This window comes from Aulonocara stuartgranti, assembly GCF_965226115.1.
Source record: "Aulonocara stuartgranti genome assembly, chromosome: 19".
Lineage (NCBI taxonomy): Eukaryota > Metazoa > Chordata > Actinopteri > Cichliformes > Cichlidae > Aulonocara > Aulonocara stuartgranti.
This window is the reverse complement of record NC_138955.1, coordinates 9,519,320-9,542,670: the sequence shown is the minus strand read 5'-3', so window position 1 is coordinate 9,542,670 and position 23,351 is coordinate 9,519,320. Positions and strand designations below refer to the sequence as shown.

Here is a 23,351-nt window from a genome sequence, read left to right as displayed (position 1 = left end):
TTTTAATCACTTTCTTTTCTTTCTTTTTTTTATTAATTCATTTATTTTTAACCTGCTCTATATAGATAGAGTGCAATCTACGGGTTGTGGCCATTTGACGAGCTAAAATTTGAAAAAGAAAACCTTAAAAATCGCCTGCAATGATTTTCAGACCGAGTTCTTTTCTGGTCTGACGCAAAGCCACCGGCAGTGGTGCACACGCTGCATAGATATCAGCTTGACACGTCTGGTTGCCAGATTGTGTGCGCATGTTTGTGCAAGCTGCTGTTCTGCTGACGTTAACAGGAGACTGTCATTGTTCATGTTCCTGCATGGAATATGATACAACAGGGAAGGAAAAACAACAATGAGGCAGCGTGAGAGAGCACTATGGACAACAGGGGCCTGTGCTATTAATAGACATAGAGCAAATATATGAAGTTCAACTGCACTAGCCGTGGCCTGTATAAGAATCGTTCGAGCTTTCATGTGGGAGCCGTTGAAAGAAGACGTTGTGCTTGTGGAGTGTGTGAGCTATTGAGTTTGTGGATTGTGTGAGTTAAGTGCTCGCAAGAATCAGGACAGACACTTCTGCCCCTGTCCCTCCATGGCGTGTCTCATCTCATTTATCCATGAACCATATTCCCTGTTCTGTGTGTTTAACCGGGAGTGCATTCATGTACATGCACATTCATCCACCTTATTTATATATATTGTTTTCACGTTAATTCACTCCGGCCTGCACGGGTGTGTATGTGCGCGTGCTTGTGTTGTTGCTGCTGTTGTACAATCTCATGAAGTGTCTGTCAGATGTTTGCAGCTTTCCCGTGGAGAGTGCCTACACATTCTGCATGAGTCATCCTGCACAACACACACCCCCTATACGCACACACACTAGTATATAAATCAGGCATGGAGCTGAAATAGAATGACTGCATGCCCTCGGTTGCACACACACACATACACACATATTACATTCACACAGGCCTTGTCAGTGAAACATCATTTGCTCTCTGGCTGTTTTCCGCTGTTGTACCTCTGTTAGCGTTACTTCTGCATAAATCCGCATAAATTGTGAGCCGTTTTCATATTCATTCTGTGTGTTTTTGCTTGATGTTTGCACTTACTGAAAACCAACCCTCCTCGCATCTGATTGTAGATAGCTGTAAATATTGTTCAAAGGTTTCAGAGAAGCGAAGGGAGAGCGTGCAGATAAAGGATGCCGTGGTGGGAGCGCGCAGTCTCCTGCGCATTCTTTGTATAGTCAAAACCTCCAATCAGAAGTAGGACAGTTAAAGTTTTCTTCATGTGAAAGCTTTACGTTGGGCTTTTTTTTTTTTTTTTTGTATGCTGTAGCAAGAGAAGCACTGGCTTTAAAGGAGGAACTCTATGGAGACCAGCTATGTTAAAGGTGACTAAATGATAAGTTATAAAATGAATAATCATACGAATGGATGCAGAAAGATGTAATTGAACCATGAAATTGTGGAACTTGGTGGATATTTTAAATTTAGAATAATTTTTGCAATTCCACACTCTTCTTTAATTAAAAAATGCTGCAGGTATTTTCATTAAAATGTTGCTTGTACGATGATATTTTCATGGTTAAATTACACATTTAGTCTTAATATTGTTGGTATGATCACTTATTTTATGACATCAAATATACTTATTGCCTAGTAACAGCTATAGTTTGGGCCTCCATAGATAACTACATTGGTGGCACAGATTGTTGTGTAGGACCAGGTAAAGTTTACTTGAGTTGTTTGCCACCAGTGAGGTCACAGGGTACTTTCTGTTCATCTTGCTGAGGAGTCTCATACAATAAAGGGAGTGGGGTTCGGATTTGTTCTTCTGTGGCTGCAAGGGAAACCTCAGACCATGTGAAGCTTAGAGAACGAGCACTAAGTTAAACCTTTATACTCAAGAAAAGCTGTGGTTTTCTGACACACCAGGCTTTTTGTTACCAGCGAGGGGCAGGTTGTGCTCCTGTCCAGCAGGGCTTCATGCCACAGGAGCTAAAGGAAATCGGTACCGGAGGATCAAAATACAAAAGAACTCCCACTCTTCCTGCCAATCACTCAGGCTCACCCCTTTACATTTCATCTGATCGCCTCAGATCCTAATGAGCAGTATACGGCGGGGAATTTAGCCTAGACTTTGTGGGTAACGTAGTTTGGTACTATCGAGACGCTCTGGCCCTTCATTCCTGCATGGTCCCTATTGGTGTTCCAGCCAGCATGAGAACAAGGACACAAACTGTGAATCATCTTTGTATTTTTTAAATAAATTCCTCTGCAACATTTATGGCTTTGGTTTTGTAAATGGGTTATTTCTTTTAAGCTCTCATTGTTTTTGTAAATGATTTTTCTTTGGTTCTTCTTTTTTTCGTTGGGATTTTTTCATTTGACTAATTATAATGTATAGATATTTATTCTAGCAATAGTCTTCCTATTAAAATATACTGTGCTGATGCATCCTCTGAATAACTGAAACTAACATATATAAATATATATATATATATAAATATATATATATACATAGAGAGAGTGTGAGAGAGAGAGCGAGAGAGGTGATAATAATAATCAAATCTGCAAAATGATTTTCTTAATAAAAATATGAACTGAGGAGTGTTTCGTGTCATTTTTTTAAACATTCTCACCTTTTGCTTGCCGTTTGTATCCATGCAGTGATGTGGATCTTAGAAAATCAGTGATATTATGGTCAGCCACTTCAGTCCAAAGCCTTAGGGAAATCACGCAGGATAAATACACATAAGGGGCAACAGGGTAACAAGGAACAGGTGGACATACAAAAGGGAGGGGAAAGAGCAAAGACAGGAAGTAAAAACTTGGCAGAGAAAAAATAAAGCAGCCTTCAAAATAAGAGAGGAAATAACTGAAAGAATTAAAAGCATGCTGTAGAAACCCTCTGTGTAAGCATTATACGATACAGCATATTCCTTGAGGAAGCATATGTGGATATAGTTTAGGGGGGTTTACCCTGTAAAATGTACGATATTTAAAAGGGAGAACATTGTGTGCAATATTTCCATCTTATCTAACATACAAATAGAAAAACGGCTTCCATATGCCTCATTTTTCATTTAAGAGTACTAAAACACTTACTATTCAGTTACATTTACAGTAGTGGGCCAATATTTTCCCACAATCCTTTGCCATTTACAGTACATTACTGTTAAAACCTACTACAATATATTGCTGTTTGTGTTACATTGTAGATGCTAATTAAATCACAGGTTACAGTGCAGCAATCTTCTCTGCTTGTTGACTAACATTCATGTAAAAGCTCTGCTGCTGGCATGACTTTGGAAGGGGTTTATTTCTTTTCAGCGACTCTCAGTGATTCTCTTTGATAGTTCTTTTTTCTCATTTTTTAATTTTAAAATGTTACTATAATAATTTAAATTATTTTCCCAACTCGGGATCGTTGACTTCTTTCACCCATGTCGTGCTGCCATGACATGCAGACTCTTTACAGTTTATTAATTCATCACACAGAGATACTGGCTTCCCCCCTACTCTTTCTTTCATTCTCTCTTAACCCTCCAACATCTGCTCGGAGATGCTGTGCCCGGCACGGTTGCTATGGAGACAGTGTGACGTTGACGGTGGTTGTCGCATCAGTGTGGTGTGACCCTGGTGGCGGAGATGCGGCGACAGGCGGGTCTCCCATCCTGCTCCTGGGGTGGATTAAAAAACATGTCATTCCCCATGAAGGCCAGTGTGGCAACCCCTCTGCTGGGTCTTAATTAGACAATTATCGTGTCCGAATACACACATAAAAATGAAACATATGAGACACCCTGGGAAAGTCTGTGTTTCCGTTTGGGTCTAAGATTAGGCTGCAGGAGTACACGTGGCATACGACAAAAAAAGGTGTGGGTGGGTGGATGCCACCTGTCGGCCTGTGAACATCTTTAAGTGGTGACTCATGGGCTTCCACCGCGGATTTCTTAGAAAATGAAAAGTATTGCTTGAATCCAGTGTAACCTATGCTGCTTCCTCACACACAGGATGGAGAGGGAGGGAGGGAAGCACGGGGTCTGAAATGGAAGAGAGAAAAATGAAGAGGGAAGAGAGAGCCAGCAAAGGGAGAAAAGGGGGAGATGAGAAAGGTGAGGAAATGAAAGGGAAATGTATAGGCATCAGCATAATTTCACTGGTCTCTGGAAACGAGGCCAATGCGGTACTCTGTGTGAGATATAAATAGCTCTCCTGTGTTTATAATAAGCAGGAAGGAAATGGTTGCTATACAACCACTGAGACGTATATGCGCATCAAAACCAGAATATAGATCAGAATTTCCATCTCCATCAGCACCACCAGGGTTTAAATGGACTAAAACAGAGAATTTTTGTGTAAAAATGAGATCCTGCACACATCAGACCTTTTCCCTCTTAACGCAGTGAAACCGGCTCATGTTCAGCCAACAATCACGGAGCAGATGCAGCGCTTTTTAGCTCTGTGTGGAGGAGTGGACTACAGCTTGGTGGAAACTGAGTTTGCGTGTTTGTGGGGCCTGCCAGGAATAGAAGGAGAGGCCCACACCTCTCTTGAGAAAGTCAGAACAGCAGATGGGTCAATGGCGCCATCACGTGGTAACACAACGCACCGGAGTCACGCAGTCGTTTTTACTGTAATGTAGGTACACAAATCCAGATGTGCATGCCACTATCTGTTATCTCGTGTCCTTGGGGAATACTGGTGGGAAATGAACAAGCCAGTGGTCTTTAAGAGGACACTATCTGTTGTCCGAACGTGTATTTATTATAGAAGTGGTGTGGGTCGTGCACTGCAGTCTTTATTTAACGCATTTGACATGACTTAAAGTATTTTCTACCACAAAGAGAAACACGGTCATTACCATTTCTGCAAACAAAACTAAAGTATAAAAAGTATTAAATTATTATTCATTTTATTTATGAAGTGAAAATAGTAATTCGGATTTTATGGCATTTCTTTATGTATCTGCAATCTGCAAACGGCAGAAAATTTACAGCAAATAAAAGGTCAGATTAGATTGGCCCAAAGTTCCTAGAAACTGAGATTTGGTCATCATTGTAAATATTATTATTATTATTATTATTATTATTATTATTATTATTATTATTATTATTATTATAACACTGAGAGGACGTAAAGAAATGCATTTTAACAACATTTCAATGGGGCTTCAGTTCGTGCAAGTGCCCATTCTACACTTTACAATACAGGAGTCACTAGGAGCAGCCGTCATTTTATACATGACTTGCATTATTTATTTATTTGTGAACGTATATCTGGCAAATCTAGTCTGCCATTTAAAATTCTGTTGTTTGGAGGATACTTTCCCAGGGTATATATAGCTATAGATCATTAAAAATGCTTCCTTGGGAGCCCCTTGCTAAATCTGCTGTCACCCCATCGGATCGAGGGAGGGAGAAGGAGAGAGGGAGGAAGAGAGCAGGAGGGGGGTAGAGGAGTGGACAGGCACTGGTAACGGAGGGGGAGGCGTTTGGCTCGGTGAAAACGGGGAGTGAACGCGCAGAGAGTGTGAGAAACCAGCGGATCTGGCCCTTTAAATCACCAATACAGCACATTCGGAGGTGAGTTTGGAGATATTTGGCTATTTTTCTCCCCGTGCATAATATTTGTAGCGCCTCTGTGTGCTGCTGCAGCCCCGCATTCTCGCAACTGAGGGCGGCTGCAGCGAAAAGGGGGCTCGTCAGTGTCACGAATCCGGATTTCCCCAGCCCTTTGCCGGCAGAGAGGGTGGGGAGGACCGGGGACAGGGTCAGTGGAAGATTTCCTTCAGCTCGGCTGGACTCTGAGGACGCACGAGCCACAGTAACATGATCTTATATGCCGAAGTAGGCCGTATCAATTTGCATAATAGCGGAATATAACGGCATGCGCTCCGGTCTTGTGCTCGTTGTCGCTGGATGGGTTTATATTTGCCGGAGCTTGCCTCCCTCAAAACATGTCACCACCCTGCTCCCACGGCTAACAATCAGGGCCTATTTGCAGACCCGGAGCGGTGTAGTCTGTTATTCACTGGGATAAATATATCTGGCTTTGATATGTGCACTGTGTTTGCGCTCCCGTGCGTATTCGTCTGTATGTTGGCTCTGTTGAGTCTATGCGTTTAAGTGTGTGTGGTACGTGGATAGCCACGGGAGAGAGGACATGCTGTTCTATCCATCAAAATGCCCGCATTGTGCTTTCACACGGTAGAGCAGCGAGCAGGCCCTATAGCAGAGGACATGGCTTCGTACTGTAGGCCCGATCAACGCTCAGGAGCTGCTTGGATCAATAAGGATTGATGCAGTTTTGCGCGTCTTGAGAGCCTCTGTGTGCTCGCTGGTTGAGGCCTGTCCAGCTCTGGTGGTGTTTATGTTGACCAGGCCGAATCAAATGATCAGCTTAGCGTATATGTTTTGCTTCTGCTAAGTAGAAAGGCGTTCAGTTTGGGGCAAGAAGGGAGAGATGTGGCTGTGTTGGGGGAGAATTTCGTCTGCTGTTTTTAAAGGCTTCTCTTCTCTCGGCACGGTATGCGCCATAGCAAAAAGTTTGAAAAATCAACAGGCTGAGGAAATTAAAGAACTAGGTTAGTAGTGTCTATGAAGTGATAAATGAGTCATTTAAGTATATCTGGTACTTTATTTTGTATGCAGCGGCTCTGCCAGTTGAAACCACCGTGGTTCACCCACTTGATAGAACAGAAAAAAGCACACATTTATGTTTCAAAGGAACAGCAGCTTATAACTAAAGAGGATGCAAGTGCTGCCTTGTCCTTTAATGTTAGCATGTTTGTGTCAAAGGCATGCATCAGCATGTGAACAATCCCTGCAATAAGTCTTATAGAGTTGAGTTTTTATTATATTCATATGCATATACTCTGCGCTTGGCTTCCAGTGATGCTGCACGCTGTGATTTAGGAGCATTCATTAAATCGTGACAGATAATGAGAAGCGTAGAATGTGTTGTGAGGGAACAGGTGTTTGTCTCTGTTTATTTGCACTTGTTATAGACACATCTGAGGGTTATCTGTTTACACAGCCATAACCAAGGGACTCACCCCCCATTGTTGGACAGAGGCCCATGTGTGTACATTATATTTTAGTTCTGGGGTCAGTATTGGGCACTTGTGGTTAAAGGGGAAAAAAGAAATCTAGTGCCAAGTAAGGCTAGGGTCAGTATTTCTGTCTCTTACAAGCAGTTCATTTAGGAAGATTCATGTGCCACAATTTGCCAAACATGATGCCTTTTTTTGCTATCTTCAGTTTCTATGAATATGTGTACTGCTAATTGAAATCAGTGCAACTCTCAAGTCCTGTGAGTGTCTAAAGGAAAGAAATGAAGATATGTTGTTCCTGAATTAGGATTTGGGTTCAAGATTAGGATTAAAAATTAGAATTTGGATAGAGGAAAATCGGCAAAAAGCCGCATAAGTCTGTTAATGCCAACGTGCAGGCAAAGGCAGAATGAGAATTTGTTCAGGTGTTACAGTGGTAATCTCTAGCTTCATTCACTCTCTCTCTCTCTCTCTCTCTCTCTCTCCCTCTCTTACACACAAACACACACACACACAGCTCTAATTACAGACATGAATCTCTGAAAGACTCCACAGCAGGAGTAATTAAAGCAGGACTCTCCTCCTTAGAGAGGGAGACAGACAGAGACACAGACTGAGAGACCCGGTGGTAACATGCTCGTTGTGATGTATTTGAGGTATGTGTTGTTCACATCTACAGAAGCAAGTTTCCTGCTGTGTTAATCTGAAGGTTTGTAGTGATTTAAAATGAGTTTGGGACCACCCCACCCTCCATATGACAGAATGTCCCACCACCCATTCAGAAAAGTGCTCTCACAGGTGCTTTGTGAAAGAAAAGGAGGTTGCGATGATGGATATGATAGTTAATGGATATGATGAGTATGACATTTTCTTGTGTTTGAAGTAGCAGCTGTGTCATGGTAATATTTTTTATTGCAGTTTTCATATTTGCAGTCGTTATCTCACCTTTAGTTTTTATTGCTTTGCTAACTCATTGCTAAAACAGTAAAACCTCTCTGTATGTGGAGATGTGGAAAAATTGAAACCTATTTGTAAAAGCAAACAGAAGCAAACATTTTGAAATGTGTATGACTACTGAACTGCCTGTTTATAACGTAGCTTTATCAGCAGGCAGCTCACTTGTTTGCCCATTCTTCTTTTACACAGAGACAAGCCAATGTAAGCTCAGCCGCCATCCAGCTCTGTAACTGTGACTGCCGTTCCTGCACTGCTCAGACCGCCTCCATCCATTCATATTAGTGTTCAGAGGGAGTCCTGTCTGCACACCATCAGCCAGGTAATACTCTGTTTGCTGTGGTCACTGTATCACGTTCCACATTCCTAGGCTGCTTAATCTGCAAAGTATCTTAAACTCGAATTTTCTTGTGAATTACCCAGTGGACTCAGGAGTCCCTGAGGCAGTGGAATGTGGAATGAATTTATTTGAATGTCTGGATCACAACATTCTCAATCCCAAAGATCTCACTGAGGTTTATTACAACAACCTAATGGTGTATTCCTATTTCAACATGTTGTTTGTGCAGTGTGTGAATTACATTCAGAAGACTAATATCAGATGCTGATGCGTATTAGCATCTTTAATATAAGGGCTTTTATTTAATTGCTTTTTTGTTAAACATCAAATTCATTTTTGGTTACATTGTCGTTACACTGTTGCTTTCAATCGTCATATTATGAATTAAAATGCTGCTATGTTTCACTCTAAATTTCTGCTGCACTACTATGTAGTCACCTCATGGTGGTGCTATAGCGCTCCAGCTGACGTTCCACACAATCCTCTTAACTGATTTAAATTTATGACCCATAACACTAAAAAGGGAATTTAAGCCATCATTTCATTTCTGATCTAATGGCAAAAAACCAAAAAATATTACACTCTTTGTTGTGCTTTGTTTATATTTGATCCTCTGCAGGCTTTCTTTTTTGTTTGCTTTTGTGCGATTCATTTAGCAGTGCTATAAAGGACAGTTTCAGGGAATAATCAGGGAATTATCTAGTACTTAAATTCACATCTCTATTAAGTATACATGAAATTAATGTTTCTTGGTCTCTGACAAATCTAGTGAAGTAAACCAAACACAACTCATTCTGTTTTTTCACTCCTTCAGTTTTCTCCTGTGTTGGTGTATTCTCATGGATCAGTATGTCTACCACTAATAATATCGCCCAGGCCAGGAAACTGGTGGAACAGCTGAGGATTGAGGCAGGGATTGAGCGCATTAAGGTAAAACAACCGTTTTCTGCTGTGTTAGCAAATGTGAGTGCGTAATTATTCATACACATTTAACTGCTCTCCCTCTCTACTCATTCTTGTTCCCCCTTTGCTGCTTCTTCCTTCATTTACCCTTACAACTTTATTTTTTCTTCTACCTCCAATGCCCTCATTTTAAATTTCGCACCTTCTTATCTATCCCCTTTTTTGCCTTCCCCCATGCCCTTCCTCCTTTTCTCTCCCTCCCCCCTCTGTCCGGTCAGGTGTCTAAAGCAGCAGCAGACCTGATGAGTTACTGTGAGCAGCACGCTCGTAGCGACCCTCTGCTGGTTGGTGTTCCCACCTCTGAAAACCCTTTCAAGGACAAGAAACCTTGCATCATCCTATAGCTGCTTCCTGCTTCTCCTACCCCTCTCACGCACACACACACAAACACACATTCTCACACACTCTTGCACATACATATACACACTAACACATAAACGTATACTTTTGCCATTTACCTAGATCCCCGCATTTACCAAGACACACCTTGGAGCAGCCATGTCTGATCTTACAGGGCTGTCGAGCATCCACACACACACAGAAACACACACGCTCCCAGAATCGCCACTCTGGAAAAGCGCCATACACCGGAGCAACAGCTAGGGGAAGGGTATGCTGCGCTCACAGTGGCTGAGATCAGTATATCACTGAGTATGATCCAAGGTGCTTTGGTATTATTCACATATGCTGGTGAATTAACTACAAGTTTCAGCTAAAATTGAAAAGGGATTTGGACATTAATGATCGATAGGAAATCAGCATTTTCTTTTTTTTTTGTTATCGTGAAATGAGGTGTTGGTTCAAAGATGGGTAGCTGTGCCATAGGCAGGCGGTGGGAGGATGCATGTGCAAAAAAACAGAATGAGTGGTAGGCGCTAGGCCAATTGTGCCAAACTGGACCTCGTGTCCCATTAAAAGTTCAATAAATGCTTCTTTTTCTGTGGGAGATTTTTTTTTTAAAAAAGTATGAAAGCTTCATTCTTGGGTCATTTTGGAGCAACTGGCTAAAGCCTTTGCCTTTATCAGGCCATAGCATGTTCCCACCCAAACCTGTATCAACAGACCTTCTCTGCCTGTGGCCTCACAATGGCTGCCTGCAGCCTTTGGCCAAGCCTCCAGCTGTGCCAACCTGTACAAAAATTCCTTTCTAGATGCTGATCTGCTGTCACTGATTCCACTGCGGCTCATGATAGCCGCCACGGGCTGATGTCTAAGCTGATCCCAGATCTGCACCTATGAGAGCAAGCAGTGAACGGCTCTACACAGAACTCAAGCTATTAACCGCAGACGTTTACTGCATTTTTTCTTAAGAAATACTTGTTTGTGAACTCAATGTACGTTTTAGATATTTTGTTGAAGCATTACTTAACAGATAGGACAATATTTTACATTTTTTTAGATCGTTTTCTTTTCACGTAGGTGTTGCCCCTGGCAGATCAGGTTTGTTTTCCTGCTTGCATTAATGAAATAACAGGATATCTGGTTGTAAGCCAGGGGTAATACCTAACCAGATCTACTGTACATCAAGCCTCCCTGTGCTTTACCCCAAGAGAGGGCGAGGCCACAGAATGATCACATCAGAGAATCATTCTGTAAGGGACTGCGAGGCTGGAGGAGATGACCCAGACATAGAAAGTAAAAATGAAGGTGCCCTCTTCCCACCCTCTCAGCCCATATATATTTCGATTACTAGTTCTTGTAGGGTGAATAGAACGAAAATGAGAGGAGTGGGTAGTCTGAAAATAAGGAGTCACCTCTCTGTTCAAGGGGTTTACATCTTGTTTTAATGCTTTGCAATTATGGCTATTAATCAGATTACCTGCCTTCACCAGTCTAAAGGTCCCAGTTTCCCCAGCATAAGAGCTCACTCTGATGTTATCCCAGCTTGGTCACAGGCTGGATCAGTAGGAGCTGGCAGTCTCCTTTCTGTGTCCCTCCATCCTCGTCTCCTCCACAGCGCTCCTCCTGTCTGACAAACCAAACTTGATTGTAAAAACTGAAACATGAAGAAGAAAAAAATCAAGTTAATTAAGAGAAAAAAAAAACTAAGTGTATAAACTTTCTTTCAGACATGTGCAGAAGTGATAAGTTGAAGAGTAGCTGTTTTGGCTTTCTTTTTTTTCTTTTTCTTTTTTTTAAGTTCTCTTCTTTCTATGGAGTCCATGGAACCTGGTCAGTTGAGTATTACCCTGTACAGTGTTTGTAAGATACAAACTCAGAACACAGATTTCCCCTCTGTGGATGTTGGATTTTTTTAGTACTACTTATTCTGTCAATCAGGATCACGTCTGTCCTTTGCTTTTTCCTTTTTTACGTCAATCAGGTTTTAGAGGCCTGCGATAGCTGAGGTTGGTTTCGGCCACATATAAAACCGATGAGGATGAAGTAATGTACCGGAAACAAAAGCTGTGTTTGGTTTAGAGTCATGCCCCGTAACAAGATGAATCAACATCGGACCTCATTACGGTGGTGCAAAACCAACCTCCTGATCTGACCTTTAACACCAAAGCTGTCCTTGTTTTTTTTAGTTTTTGTTTTTTTGGGGGCAACAGGCATCTAGACCAACATGCAACACACACCTACATCCTGTGCTTTGGGTGCTTTTCAAGCTTGAATGATGTTTATCAGAGGTAAAAGGTTAATAGCTGTAAGGAGAATTGGTGAGAGAGGGGATCTTCCTTCCATCATATTTACACTTTAGCATTTAGCCGAGGGTGGGATCATTTGGACATGGCTTATATCTGCTGACAGAGAGTCACAAGGGTTCGTCCTACTAGTTTTCTGCTTTCATGTCACTTAGGTCAGTGTGACCCAGCTGCTATACAGACTTTGGAGGTGGGTGGAAAGAGTTGTTTGCATCCACACGTGCTCATGCGTACCTGGGAATGTGTGGGGTTTAGACAAATCGGCATTAGAATAATTGTAATTGTTACCTTTAGCAATCTCAAACTGTGTGAAAGGGAAAAAAAGAGAATAAGCATATTTCCCAAAATGTCAAATGATTCCTTTAAAAATTCAGCTTTGTGATTAATTACCAGTTTAAATCGCTGCTTAGCATCTGTGTTTTTGCACTGTAGCCAGTGGCTTATGATACAGACAAAGATAGAAGTATAGAGAGCAGGAGCTGGAGAAAGGCCATAGAGAGGGTGTGAAAGTGTGCGTGCGTGTGTGTGGGTGCTTGTGTTTGGTAGCTGAAAAGGGATGATTTGGCAGAGCAGTAGGTGGAGAGGAGAAAATAGAGGAGCGTGCAAGTGTGTGCTCGTGTGCATGGTCTGTGTGTGTTTGTGCGAGTGACACAGTGCGTAAGAACGAACAGTGCCTCCAGTGCTGCAGTGTTAGACTGTAATGTTATAGTACTGCAGTCCTGCAGTTCTAGGTCAGGGTTAGTCTGACCAGAGGAAAGGTCATGTGATACCACAAGTCAGAACAACATATATGGCTTGCACTTCCTCCTTTTCTCACTTAATCAGTCTGCATATTTTGAAGAGTGAAAAGGGGGATTGTGTCACAGGCTAAAACTGATCAGGTGAAATGTGGCAAAACAAATAATTTCATTACCACTAACGTAAGCCTTGGATACGTAAAGGAACATGTTGACATTTGAGGAAATGTGTATATTTGCTTTCTCCTGCAGCTGGTTAGCTTACCTTAAAGACAAGAAACAGGGAGAGCAACAGTATTGGCTTAACTATACGTACTTATTTGGCCTGGGTTTGCTTATCAAGGACCTGAACTATTCTAAGATGAAAGAACTGATTCCCTGTCAGTTTACAGGAATGTGATAAACACTTTCGTTTCATTTCTTTGCAAGCTAAAGTGAAAGAGAATTCTTGCTGCAGAGGTTTAACACAAGGAAACATACATGCATAACTTATCATCAGACAAATGCACATACACACACACAACCACACGCACAGATGTCCTGGTATTGCCAAGCATATGCTATTTTTTTTTTTTTTTATTACTATCATTCCATCCATGGTTGGGCTTCAATCAGAGACACACAGCTTGGATTGCTGGTTTGTCTGATTGATTGGTTGTTAGTTTGCCTTATAGTGGTGTATATCATGTAAATGCTGGACTTGGAGGTGGGGGGCAGTCTTAAACAGTCTTAAAAGTGGAACACACGGCTCAAAGTGGAAATTTACTGGTGTTGTGCGCAAAAATGCAAGCCTCTCGAAATTCATTTCAAGCTTGGTGAGGAGAGCCGAGGCTCCTCCCTGTTGGACTTTCATATCAAGCTTCTCTGATTTGGCTCCGATCCCTTCCTGAGAATCATCTTTTGTGCTCTGATCTCCTGTGTATGCATACAGTATATGTATCTTTTTGCCTTGATTGACTATGAAGAAAATATATCTATTTTTTGTAACTGTTCTCTGATGTGCCATAACTCATGTTTTCTTGCACACTGTTAATATTTTGTGGATATTGCTGTTTAAAAAAGATGATATTGAGAAGTAGATAACATTAATAAAAAGATGATATAATAACAAACTTTTCCTGTATTGTTTTTTTTATTTTGTTTTGATGTTAACATCAGTGTATTTCAAGTTTACTGGGCAGATCACAAACATCAGATACAATACCAGTATGAGCCTCGCAGAGCTGCTGGTATAGCTGCAGAATATTAGTGTTTTTGATTATTATCTGCAGTTTATTGGTTTAAAAATGCAACTGCAATTTACAATGCACTTGCAGAAACATGCTCTCTGGCCTACTTGGTATACGATGTGCAGCGCATGATGCATGTAAGAGAATGCATCAAACAGAGTAAACAAAGAGCAGAGCTAGGTAAAAGTCTCCCAGTTTGGTCATTTCACAGGAATTCCATTGTTGTAGCCGTCTCAGGCCTTCACTGTGCCCTTTGGAGTGTGCTTTCAACCGTTACAAGCTTGTCTCCAAGTTTCAAACCATACTTCCCATGACCCTTCTGCAAGTCACAGCCAATCGGATTTAGGCTGGATGAGCCACGGCCTTTGAGAAGACACTCCCCTCACCAGTCACTACCCTGTGTGATTGTAAACAAGTGTGAGGTCCATGTGCCTCAATATGTTCCTCTCTCCTCTAGCAGCAGACAGGGCTGTGAACAGCCATGTGAGAGCAGAGGGTGGAATAGATTGCAAAGCAGAGGGAAGATCCTGAGATTAAGCAGAGATAATAGAGGGATCAGAGGCTTCACCCACACACACGCACAAACACACATTATGTTATTTGCATGCAACATTGTTGCAGGGCTTTAGCTGCAATATATAATGCAAAACGTACATTTTTAAAAGATTCTTGTTATGCATGTATGGAATCTGGCTAGGGAATAAATAAAAACACTTGACACGCAGGTAATGCGTCTTTCCTGTAATGCTTCATTACTTCCTGACTTGTAGGGACAGTAGGTCTGCATGAGCTTGTTATGCTTGTTTTAGTGAGTTTCTGTCCCCACCCCAGTTTCATTCTCACTGACTTATGCTCACGACAATAGAAGGGGCTGGCAATGACAAAGACTTTGCCCTAAGTGTGCATGCATTTTCCATGACTTCAGCCCGAATGTAAACTGTAGTTGCGTGACTCAGCAGGTTCCATGACGCACACATGGCTTTTGTTTTGAAATCTGAGCAGAAGCCCCAGGAACAAGAAGAATTTATGAATAAAATAATTTATTTACTTAGATAACAGAGCACAAAATAGATTACAAATAACTACAAAAAAACAATACAATCAATAAATTAACAGTGTAGCCACTTTACATTAGTTATTTATCAGAAAGGCAGCACTCTTGAAGGCACAAAGAAGTTGATATTTTTACAATACATTTAAAGCTGATCTGTCCGGATCAGACAGCACAGGCGTTCTGCATCATTGGGAATTTCGGATCCTGCCTAAATTTTTTCATCCTCGGAGTCTCTTTACATTGTTTTTTCTTTTGTTTCTTCTGGTGTCAATAGGTCCTGTGTGTCTTTAACATTATTTCCATTTCAGTTTCCATGGTGACAATTCCCCAGCAGCTTTCAGCTGCTCATTTTAAGAATGCACACCCAGTCTTTTCTACAGAAAAATACAAGTATTGTAAATGCATACCACACATAGACATACCACACATACAAACACACACCTCTCCTCTCCTTTTCTGGGACTCTCCCAGGAATGTCTGGTACAGTTTCAGCACTGCAACATTCCTGTCCAGTCAAACAAACAAGACTTCCAGGTATAAGATGGGTGTGGATGTGTTCCTTTCAAAACTACTACTCCTCTTAATGTTTACTATGTCACACCCCATAGACATTGTGAGCACCCAGAGAGCAACACAAAACAGATTGTGTTTTGATGGCATTGTAAAAACATTGTGACTTTTCTCTCTGTATCTTTTGCACAAGTACAGATTCTAGAAACCAGTGTCCAGTCCAGCTGTTTCACTAGTCTTTGAGTGGGAGTCCATGGTTTTGCTGGTCATTAAGGATAGTGGACTGGAGCGGCTACACTCCAGGTCATCCCTGCTTGAGCATAAAGATCCTTCAGTGTATCAGTATCTGGCCACAAAAGTTCCTGTATGCAGACCCTTCAGCGTTCCTGCAGGACTAGTTCAGGCACCCACTGGTCAAGGCGCCGACTCTCCTGGCAGTAGGTCCCCACTTCCTGCAGTCTGCAGTGCTCTGCCTGAGGATTCTGTGTGGGAGAAAAAAAGAATCATGTCCAGCGTTCAATTTGAATTGAACCTGCAAAGTAAGAGTAAAAATCACAAGGCGATGAGAAAGAAAAGGTGCAATATCTTAGCTGAAAATTGTGCATGAAAAAGATCACCATCTGCCTTTCAGTTACATAAGAGGTAGCCACTATGCTGAGTCAACACACCGTAACCAGCATGCAGTGAAGGTCTCTGTGCTCTTCCTGGTTCCTGTTGGCATCCACAGCTCCCAGCAGCCGCTGGAGTCGCTGAAACCCAGAGACTCGCAAGATGGTGATGCCGCTGTCGCAGCAGAAGGACTGTAGCAACGTGAAGTGGATCTGCAGCGCCACATCGTTTTCATCGTCGGCTGCCAGCACGCATAGCACCACGCTGTCTGGATCTCTGAGGGGGAAGAGAAAAGAAGAAAAATGAGGAAAAAACTGAATTCACATGTCTGGGGGTGATCAGTTTGGGCAATGAGAAGAGAAGCACAAACCAAAATTAATACTTTCAACTCACACATTAAGAAGCTTGGCTGATTCATAAATGCCAACAGTGAGACAGCCTTGTTTCTGAGCAGTTACCAGCAACTCCTCCAGAGCCAGACCTACAGACTGCATCCTAAGGGATAAGGACAGGACAGTTAGCCTTTTGTATTCTGCAATATGACAAAACATTAGTGGTATTAAATATATGCAGCACTGCTTCAAAAAGCCCCCCTCTTCCATATTAATTGAATTAAAAGTCATTAGAACACTGAAATACACGCTCAGATCAGTTTCATTATCAGTTTCATGCATGGGGATGATTGTGGTGATATAAAACAAGCCATAAATGCGCATTTTACAGTTTCAAGGAATTTCGCTGCATGTTGTGCAACGTGCATGCGTAGTATTGTGTATGCCAGTACAAAGATATTAATACTGAGGTCTTATGACTCATAATAATTCATGCATAATCTCTGGATTTTGGCTTTTATGCGGGTGTCAAACTTTGACAGCACAGAAAAGATTGTAACATTTTATGCACCCAGATGTTAAATAACAGAAAGTCTCTGCGTTCCAGTCTCAAATCAAAGCTTTCCAAAAAGCACTTTAATTACATCAGCCTAAGCAATCCACACAACGGAGGGGTCAAAGGACGATCAACATACCCTTCCAGCACATGATCACGCACATGCACATGCTGAACCAACATAAAAATAGAGCTGAAGCAAGAAATCTTACTTGTTCTCGATGGAAGCAAAGCTTTCTTCGGGAATCATGATTGCAAATTAAAAACCGATCCCACTGCGTAAATGCGTGACAACTGCCGGTGTACCAAAGTTATGCCAGTCTCTTCTGCGTTTGTTGTTGGCAACGTTGCGTCACAGTTTTATAGTGAAGCTGGAAGGTGGGCGGCACCGAAACTAGGCGAGTTTTGCAATTGGCTCAAAGGAAAACCAACATATTTTCTTGTCATGTGGCCTCGTGGGTTTGTATGGTTACAGTGAGTGATGACTTTACGGGACAAAAGTACACTTGTCATTCTGACATAACTGATATTGTGCATAAACAAATACATGCATCTGTTCAAGTGAAATGGTCCAACTAGCTCCCGTGTTGGACTATGAGATAAAAGTGTTTAATAAGAGATCACCTTTTCATAACAACGTCTTTACAGGACTGATGTGATTATGTAATTATGACTGACATCTAGTGGCTGAATGAAGGGGGAACGTCTATGTAACCCTCCTACTACTGAAAGACTGCAGTCATGCATATAAAGCAAGCAAGCAATTCGTGGAACTATATCATCAGTAAAAATGGACCTAGAGTCAAATTTGCAATATGTAACAAACTGAAATAAAGCATATGATAAAGCACATTGACTTTCTCTGTTTTCCTTTATTTTTATTTTTTTACACAATAAGAGCAGGACAAGGATGAATATATTTGCAAATTAATATTTTCAGAATATCCAAGTTAATTAAAATAAAAGAAGTGCACACAACAGACTCTGCTTCTAAGGATCTGAAACTCAAGTTGACTTAAGGGTCTACCTCAAAGCTGATCAGGACCCATGATTGGATCACGTGGCATCTGTTAATGACTTTAATTAAGCTCAATGATTTTAGCTTCAGAGCGCAAAAATATAGCACTTTGATCCAGTGGCTTTTAGTTGAGAGAAAGCAGCATGCAACGTGCTGGCACATCTTTGCAGACATGAAATGAACAGTGAATATTTATAAATGTTTTTACTGTTTCACTCATGAAACAAATATAGTTTCAGTTTGCCCACAATACAAGGGTTTTACTTTAAGATCATTTGTTGCAACCCTCTTGGAGAACCTAATTAATTGATCATTTTGAAAAGGTCTGAATTGAAATGGTTTGGGATGCTTATATGTTTTGGATTTCAAATAATCTGATGTTCTTTGTGTTCTTGATAATCAGGGCGGGAAATATCACTGGATCTGTAAAGCTCCATCTGATCATTCCCTTCCTGAATTTCAGCCTGGTTCTCAAAAAAGCTGTCTGCAAAGTTCAGCATGTGCTGCACAGCACCAAACAGTAGAGTGTCAGTGTCCTGGTCCAGGTCCAGCTCCTCACTGTAGTTCTTCACCGGCAGTATACAGGATAACGGGATGCCCAGAGCCTCACTCAGCTCACGCGCCTGATTACACAGATTAAATGAGCATTATTGTCATGTCAAATTTTGACCTGCTACTGTAAATGCATCTAAAAACATCACCTTCTTCTGGATGTAAAAACTGCGATAAACATTCTTCAAGTCTTCCGCCACCAGTGGACAGGCCTCGTCTACTTTAGTCATCAGCAACAGCTGAGGAATTCCTTTGAGGGACCGGAAATACAAATCATGACTGAAACAGTTTACTGACACCAAGAAAAGGTTTACCCTTTGTTGTATTTCCCTAATATAGCCTTACATATTTACATATACATAAAACTGCCTGCTGCACGTGCTGTTTTCAATGTTTTCTAAAAAAAAAAAAAAAAAAAATCAAAAGATTTTCTGCTGACCCAGCTGATTAGTCTTTCTCCGGATGGCACAAAGTTTTTCCAGCATTTTCTGGCTGAGAATAGAGACCTTGCAGGTGTCGACCACATAAACCACACAGTGAATCCTGTCACTCAGAGTCACATGCTTCTGATAGCCAGGAGCATCTGTTAGGATAGGGCCAGATGTGCTAAACTGAAGTACAAAAAAACATAGTTGTTACTTATCAATCAGCTGCCTACGTTTTTTGTATTTAATCATTTACTATTTAATCAGTTAACATGAAATGCACCTGGTAGCGATCCTTGATGTGACCTTTATAGATGTTGACCAAGTCCTCAATGTCCAAACCACCCTTTTCCTCCAGCCCCATTGTGTCACAGAGGATCAGTGGGACGACGCAACCACCTTTCCCTGCCTTGATGGTGTAAGTGCGAAACTACAGAAAAGATAGAAAATGTCATTTAATGGGAAAACACTGTACATTACAGGTAGAGCATGCAGATTCAGTTATACAAAAAGTCCTGTGCCAGTACCTGAGTGGTCACACTCTCCCCCGCTGTGCCAGCGATGGCCTGGGAAGTCATGTTGCCTCGAAATGCTGAGTTGATGGAGTTAAAGAAGCTGGACTTGCCTGCTCCAATCGGGCCTACCAACAACACACGGGCTTGGTGTACTGTTTTGATGTCAGGCTTATAGTTCAGGATGGCCTTCATCAATTGCTGTTTTTGTCTAGAAGAAAGAAAATGTACCCACACCACCCAGAGTGCAAGCACAAAAAGTTTACATGATGACAAGCTAAAAAAGATATGACATAACCTTATACTGATGATGAACATATGATGAACAATTTAGTTTTTCTTAGAATTACAAAATCCAAACATAAATTTATATATTTTACACAAACACCACCAATAACTGTGCTGCAGGTTTCTACATACTCAGCTGTCCATTTGATGTTCCTCCAGGGCTTGGGCAAGAGCTCTTCTAGGTCTATAAGTGAAAAATCGATTAATAAGAACAGGATCACTTTTTAATCATATCAATATTAATTCTCTAAAAAGTGCACAGTAAAATTACAAGCCTTGGTTTAAGCATAAGCTCATGAGTGCACGAGGCCATTTCTGCAAGTAGATGAGCACGTTTCTTAATGGTCATGAAATGTCTGTTTTGAAAGTATAACCATGGGAGACATCTTTTTAATTCTATAAAACTCAGGGATTACTTTTACACACCTTCAACTCGATACACCTCAAACTCTGTCAGTGTCAAGTCATTTCCATGCATATCTGCAGCCTGAAAGTTGAAGCCTGTGCCTGGATTTGACTGCACTTCAGGTTTGTCATCATGCAAGAAAACCAGAGCACCGTAATTTGGACCGGTGCCTCCATCAGTGAAAGCACACTGCCCGATGATAGCTGCTACCCTCAGTGGTTTGTTTCTCTCAGCACTGATACTGTAGAGAAATGTCTTCTCATCATTGACACCCTCTCCACCTTGAGTGTAATCTTTGGAGGTGTAGGCTCCATAGATGAACCCAGCAGCATTGTAGGCTACAATAACGGTGGGCCCTTGATTGTCACAGTGTCTGTGGAAGACATTAGCAGTGAACCCATGGATGCTGGCTTTGTGGAGCAGATGGAGTTTGACACGACCGAAAAGAGAGAGGAGCTGCTTCTCCTGATCCTTAGACAAGGCGGATTTCATTGCTGCCATGATGGGAAATCACCTGATGATGTAGACAGATCAGATCAAGTTTAACAAGTTATCTCAGAAAACCACAACTGCACATGCATCCTGTGACCATTTATATAATATGTTATTAAGGGTTTTTTGTTTTTTTTTAATAAAATGTCATGTAAACCTGCAAGTGAATCATCCCACTCCCACCTTACTGAAAACTCTTTTGCTTGTGAAACACTTTCTTTTTGAAGGGCACGTTTGCTGTCTTTCATTAAAACATGTAAAATACAATCACCACCAGTCCACATAGCAAAATTGGTATGGCCCAGATCTGGCCCACACAGTGTGCTTATACATGGCCCACATGCTACAAAGAATGACGGGCCTTTGGTGGCCCAGATCTGGTTTGCCAGATGTGGTCCACACAAAGCCAGTTGCAGACACACTGGTGGTCCTGTGCTGGCCCAGAGCAGTTTCAGCTCTGGCCCCAGATGTCAGCCTAATGTGTAGCTTAATTAAGACGAGTAAACTGTCTGTCACTAGGTTCTGGATAAAGTGTACACTGACAAACCTGTCAAACTTGCATTTGAAACGTTGGTTACCATAGCAGTATAATATTGCAACATGGCATTTGTGTCTTCTAACTAAAATAGGAAAATAGGAACATAAATAGTGTCATCATTGCCAGACCTGGCCCACATCTGGGGCCTGTGCTTCGTACCGCGCTAAGTGAGTTAGCTGGATTAGATTGTTGACGATTTCGCGTGATCCTGGATCGTTCGGTTCCCCGAAGCCCATCCGGGACTTGCTGTCATAGCAACAGAGCCGTAAGCGTAAACCTGCTGGGGAGCAGGTTCACTTTATGTAAACAGGATTAGATCGTGGCCACTCAGGTATGTCCGCGTCATTCATACGAAAGCAACAGCGATATTCCACCACTGTTTCACCATAAATAAATAACATCAATGTAACTAAAGATAATGCAGCACTTGATCCTTTTATTGATTTCACACAGATACATACAGGTCATTCCCTAAAAAAGGGAAATGTACTATTAACATTCTATTACATGTATGTGATTATTACAGATGTAATTCATATTTCAGAGTAGTAATTGTAAATTACTTCGTGTAATCAAGATGAGAGACCACGGCTATAAAAGCGAAGGTGGATTTGGGAAGCCTGTCGCAGTCATATCCTGTCCGTTTACGCGAGCAACCCATTGCGGAAGGTGCAAGATTGATAAGGAGAGTCCTCAGAATTCAGCGTATATTGCGGGACAGACAGGATACTTTAGCTCAGCGCGACAGTGTGCTCATAGAGAGATATCGATTTTCCCGTGAGGGTATTATTCACTTAACCAACTTGTTGACGAGGGGGTGCAGGACCACCACCTGTCTTTTTTTTTGCTCGGCCCTTTTCTTGGTTGCTGTTATAAACAAACAAACAGATTATTCCAGGGTCTCTTTCCAAGAGACGACAAGCAATATAAGTGATAAATATTACCATTCTGTAGAATATTCTTATATTTCACTTTTACTTGTTCCCATGTTCTAGTGGGTCCTGTTGTGGCTCTAATGTGAAAGGGGATATAATATAACATATTATAATATAATATAATGTAATATAATATTGGATAATATGGTGTGATGTGATAAATCTACCCTACCGCCTACTGGTGTTGGCCAGAGGGGCCGATGGCGCAATATGGCAGCCTGGCTTCTGTCAGTCTGCCCCAGGGCAGCTGTGGCTACAACCGTAGCTGCCTCCACCAGTGTGTGAATGTGAGAGTGAATGAATAGTGGCATTGTAAAGCGCTTTGGGTGCCTTGAAAAGCGCTATATAAATCCACTCCATTATTATTGTTATTATTGGATTACTTACGAGTTTGATTTGTCAGCAACTTTCTGCCAGCCCTCTCTCCTTGCTTTTGCAGCCTTTGCAGTGTTCCCTTGCGTTTTAATTAAACTCTGAAACTCCTGAAATCCCTCACTCAAGAGTTCTTGCTCTGCTGCCGAAAAATACCGAGCGCGCTCCTTCGCCATTTTCGCCAACCAATCAGCGGGTTGCCGATCAATGTTTCTACTATCGATGCGTAGCCCCTTTTACGAATTTGCGTGTCATCCTTGCGCAGGGGCCATGCTAATCTTCTCTGTATCGTTCCAATTTTAGTATATGTGCTACCGAAGTAGCCCCTTTTACGGCACCCAGTGATCGCACATTACTTCATCCAGCTGTACTAATCGTCAACAGCAGGTGTGTTCGGGGAACCGGATTAGCGCGCTCACGGTTAGCGCGATGGTTTGGTCTTGGATGTTTCATTTGATCTTGGATGTAGTAAGCGACGTACGAAGCACAGGCCCAAAGAGAAACTGAAAGTAAAACCACCTTCAAGAAACCCGCTGAAGTGATAAAAGTCATACTTGCAGCAGAAAGATGCACACTGTGGATGAAGTTAGATGTTATCAAAACAAACTCACCTTCAGAAGACAAACTGATGCAGGAAAAATACAGTCTGTGGCACGCCGCAGTGGTTTAATGTGTTGTGGAGGTTCAAACAGGAATGAAAGTAAAAGTAAACCTTTTTTCTTTGTCCCTGTTGTGATTGGTCACATTGTAAAGGCTGTAAAATGAGTGCAACCAATAAGACTTGACATGAAACATGATTCTTCTGTGATACTGAGTTTTGCAGTTCAG

General features: G+C 41.7%; 3 protein-coding genes across 6 annotated transcripts; 1 reads left to right on the top strand and 2 right to left on the bottom strand.

Moving 5' to 3' along the window:
- Positions 1–5,460: 5,460 nt before the first annotated feature.
- Positions 5,461–13,807, top strand: gng7 (guanine nucleotide binding protein (G protein), gamma 7). Of its 4 annotated transcripts, none has more exons than XM_082515591.1 (4): positions 5,461–5,587; positions 8,203–8,332; positions 9,165–9,280; positions 9,532–13,807. In XM_082515591.1, exons 3-4 carry the CDS (start codon positions 9,200–9,202, stop codon positions 9,655–9,657), a joined length of 207 nt encoding a protein of 68 aa, XP_082371717.1. In that variant the 5' UTR covers positions 5,461–5,587; positions 8,203–8,332; positions 9,165–9,199; the 3' UTR covers positions 9,658–13,807. The 4 variants fall into 4 exon arrangements, with proteins under 4 accessions (XP_082371717.1, XP_082371720.1, XP_082371719.1 ...); XM_082515594.1 differs by lacking the exon at positions 5,461–5,587 and adding an exon at positions 5,613–5,828; XM_082515593.1 differs by lacking the exon at positions 5,461–5,587 and adding an exon at positions 5,613–5,851.
- Positions 13,808–14,748: 941 nt separating this feature from the next.
- On the bottom strand, positions 14,749–17,426 carry LOC309696177 (growth arrest and DNA damage-inducible protein GADD45 beta-like). The gene is made up of 4 exons (XM_082517317.1): positions 17,198–17,426; positions 16,491–16,592; positions 16,157–16,373; positions 14,749–15,970 (listed from the first exon to the last, which is right to left on the bottom strand). Exons 1-4 carry the CDS (start codon positions 17,233–17,235, stop codon positions 15,866–15,868), a joined length of 462 nt encoding a protein of 153 aa, XP_082373443.1. The 5' UTR covers positions 17,236–17,426; the 3' UTR covers positions 14,749–15,865.
- A 411-nt stretch (positions 17,427–17,837) lies between these two features.
- Positions 17,838–23,244, bottom strand: LOC309696175 (interferon-induced protein 44-like). The gene is made up of 8 exons (XM_082517315.1): positions 23,135–23,244; positions 20,207–20,700; positions 19,913–19,964; positions 19,508–19,703; positions 19,264–19,410; positions 18,995–19,166; positions 18,705–18,805; positions 17,838–18,626 (listed from the first exon to the last, which is right to left on the bottom strand). The coding sequence occupies exons 2-8, from the start codon at positions 20,685–20,687 to the stop codon at positions 18,369–18,371; spliced, it is 1,407 nt and encodes a 468-aa protein (XP_082373441.1). The 5' UTR covers positions 20,688–20,700; positions 23,135–23,244; the 3' UTR covers positions 17,838–18,368.
- Between the last annotated feature and the right edge of the window lie 107 nt (positions 23,245–23,351).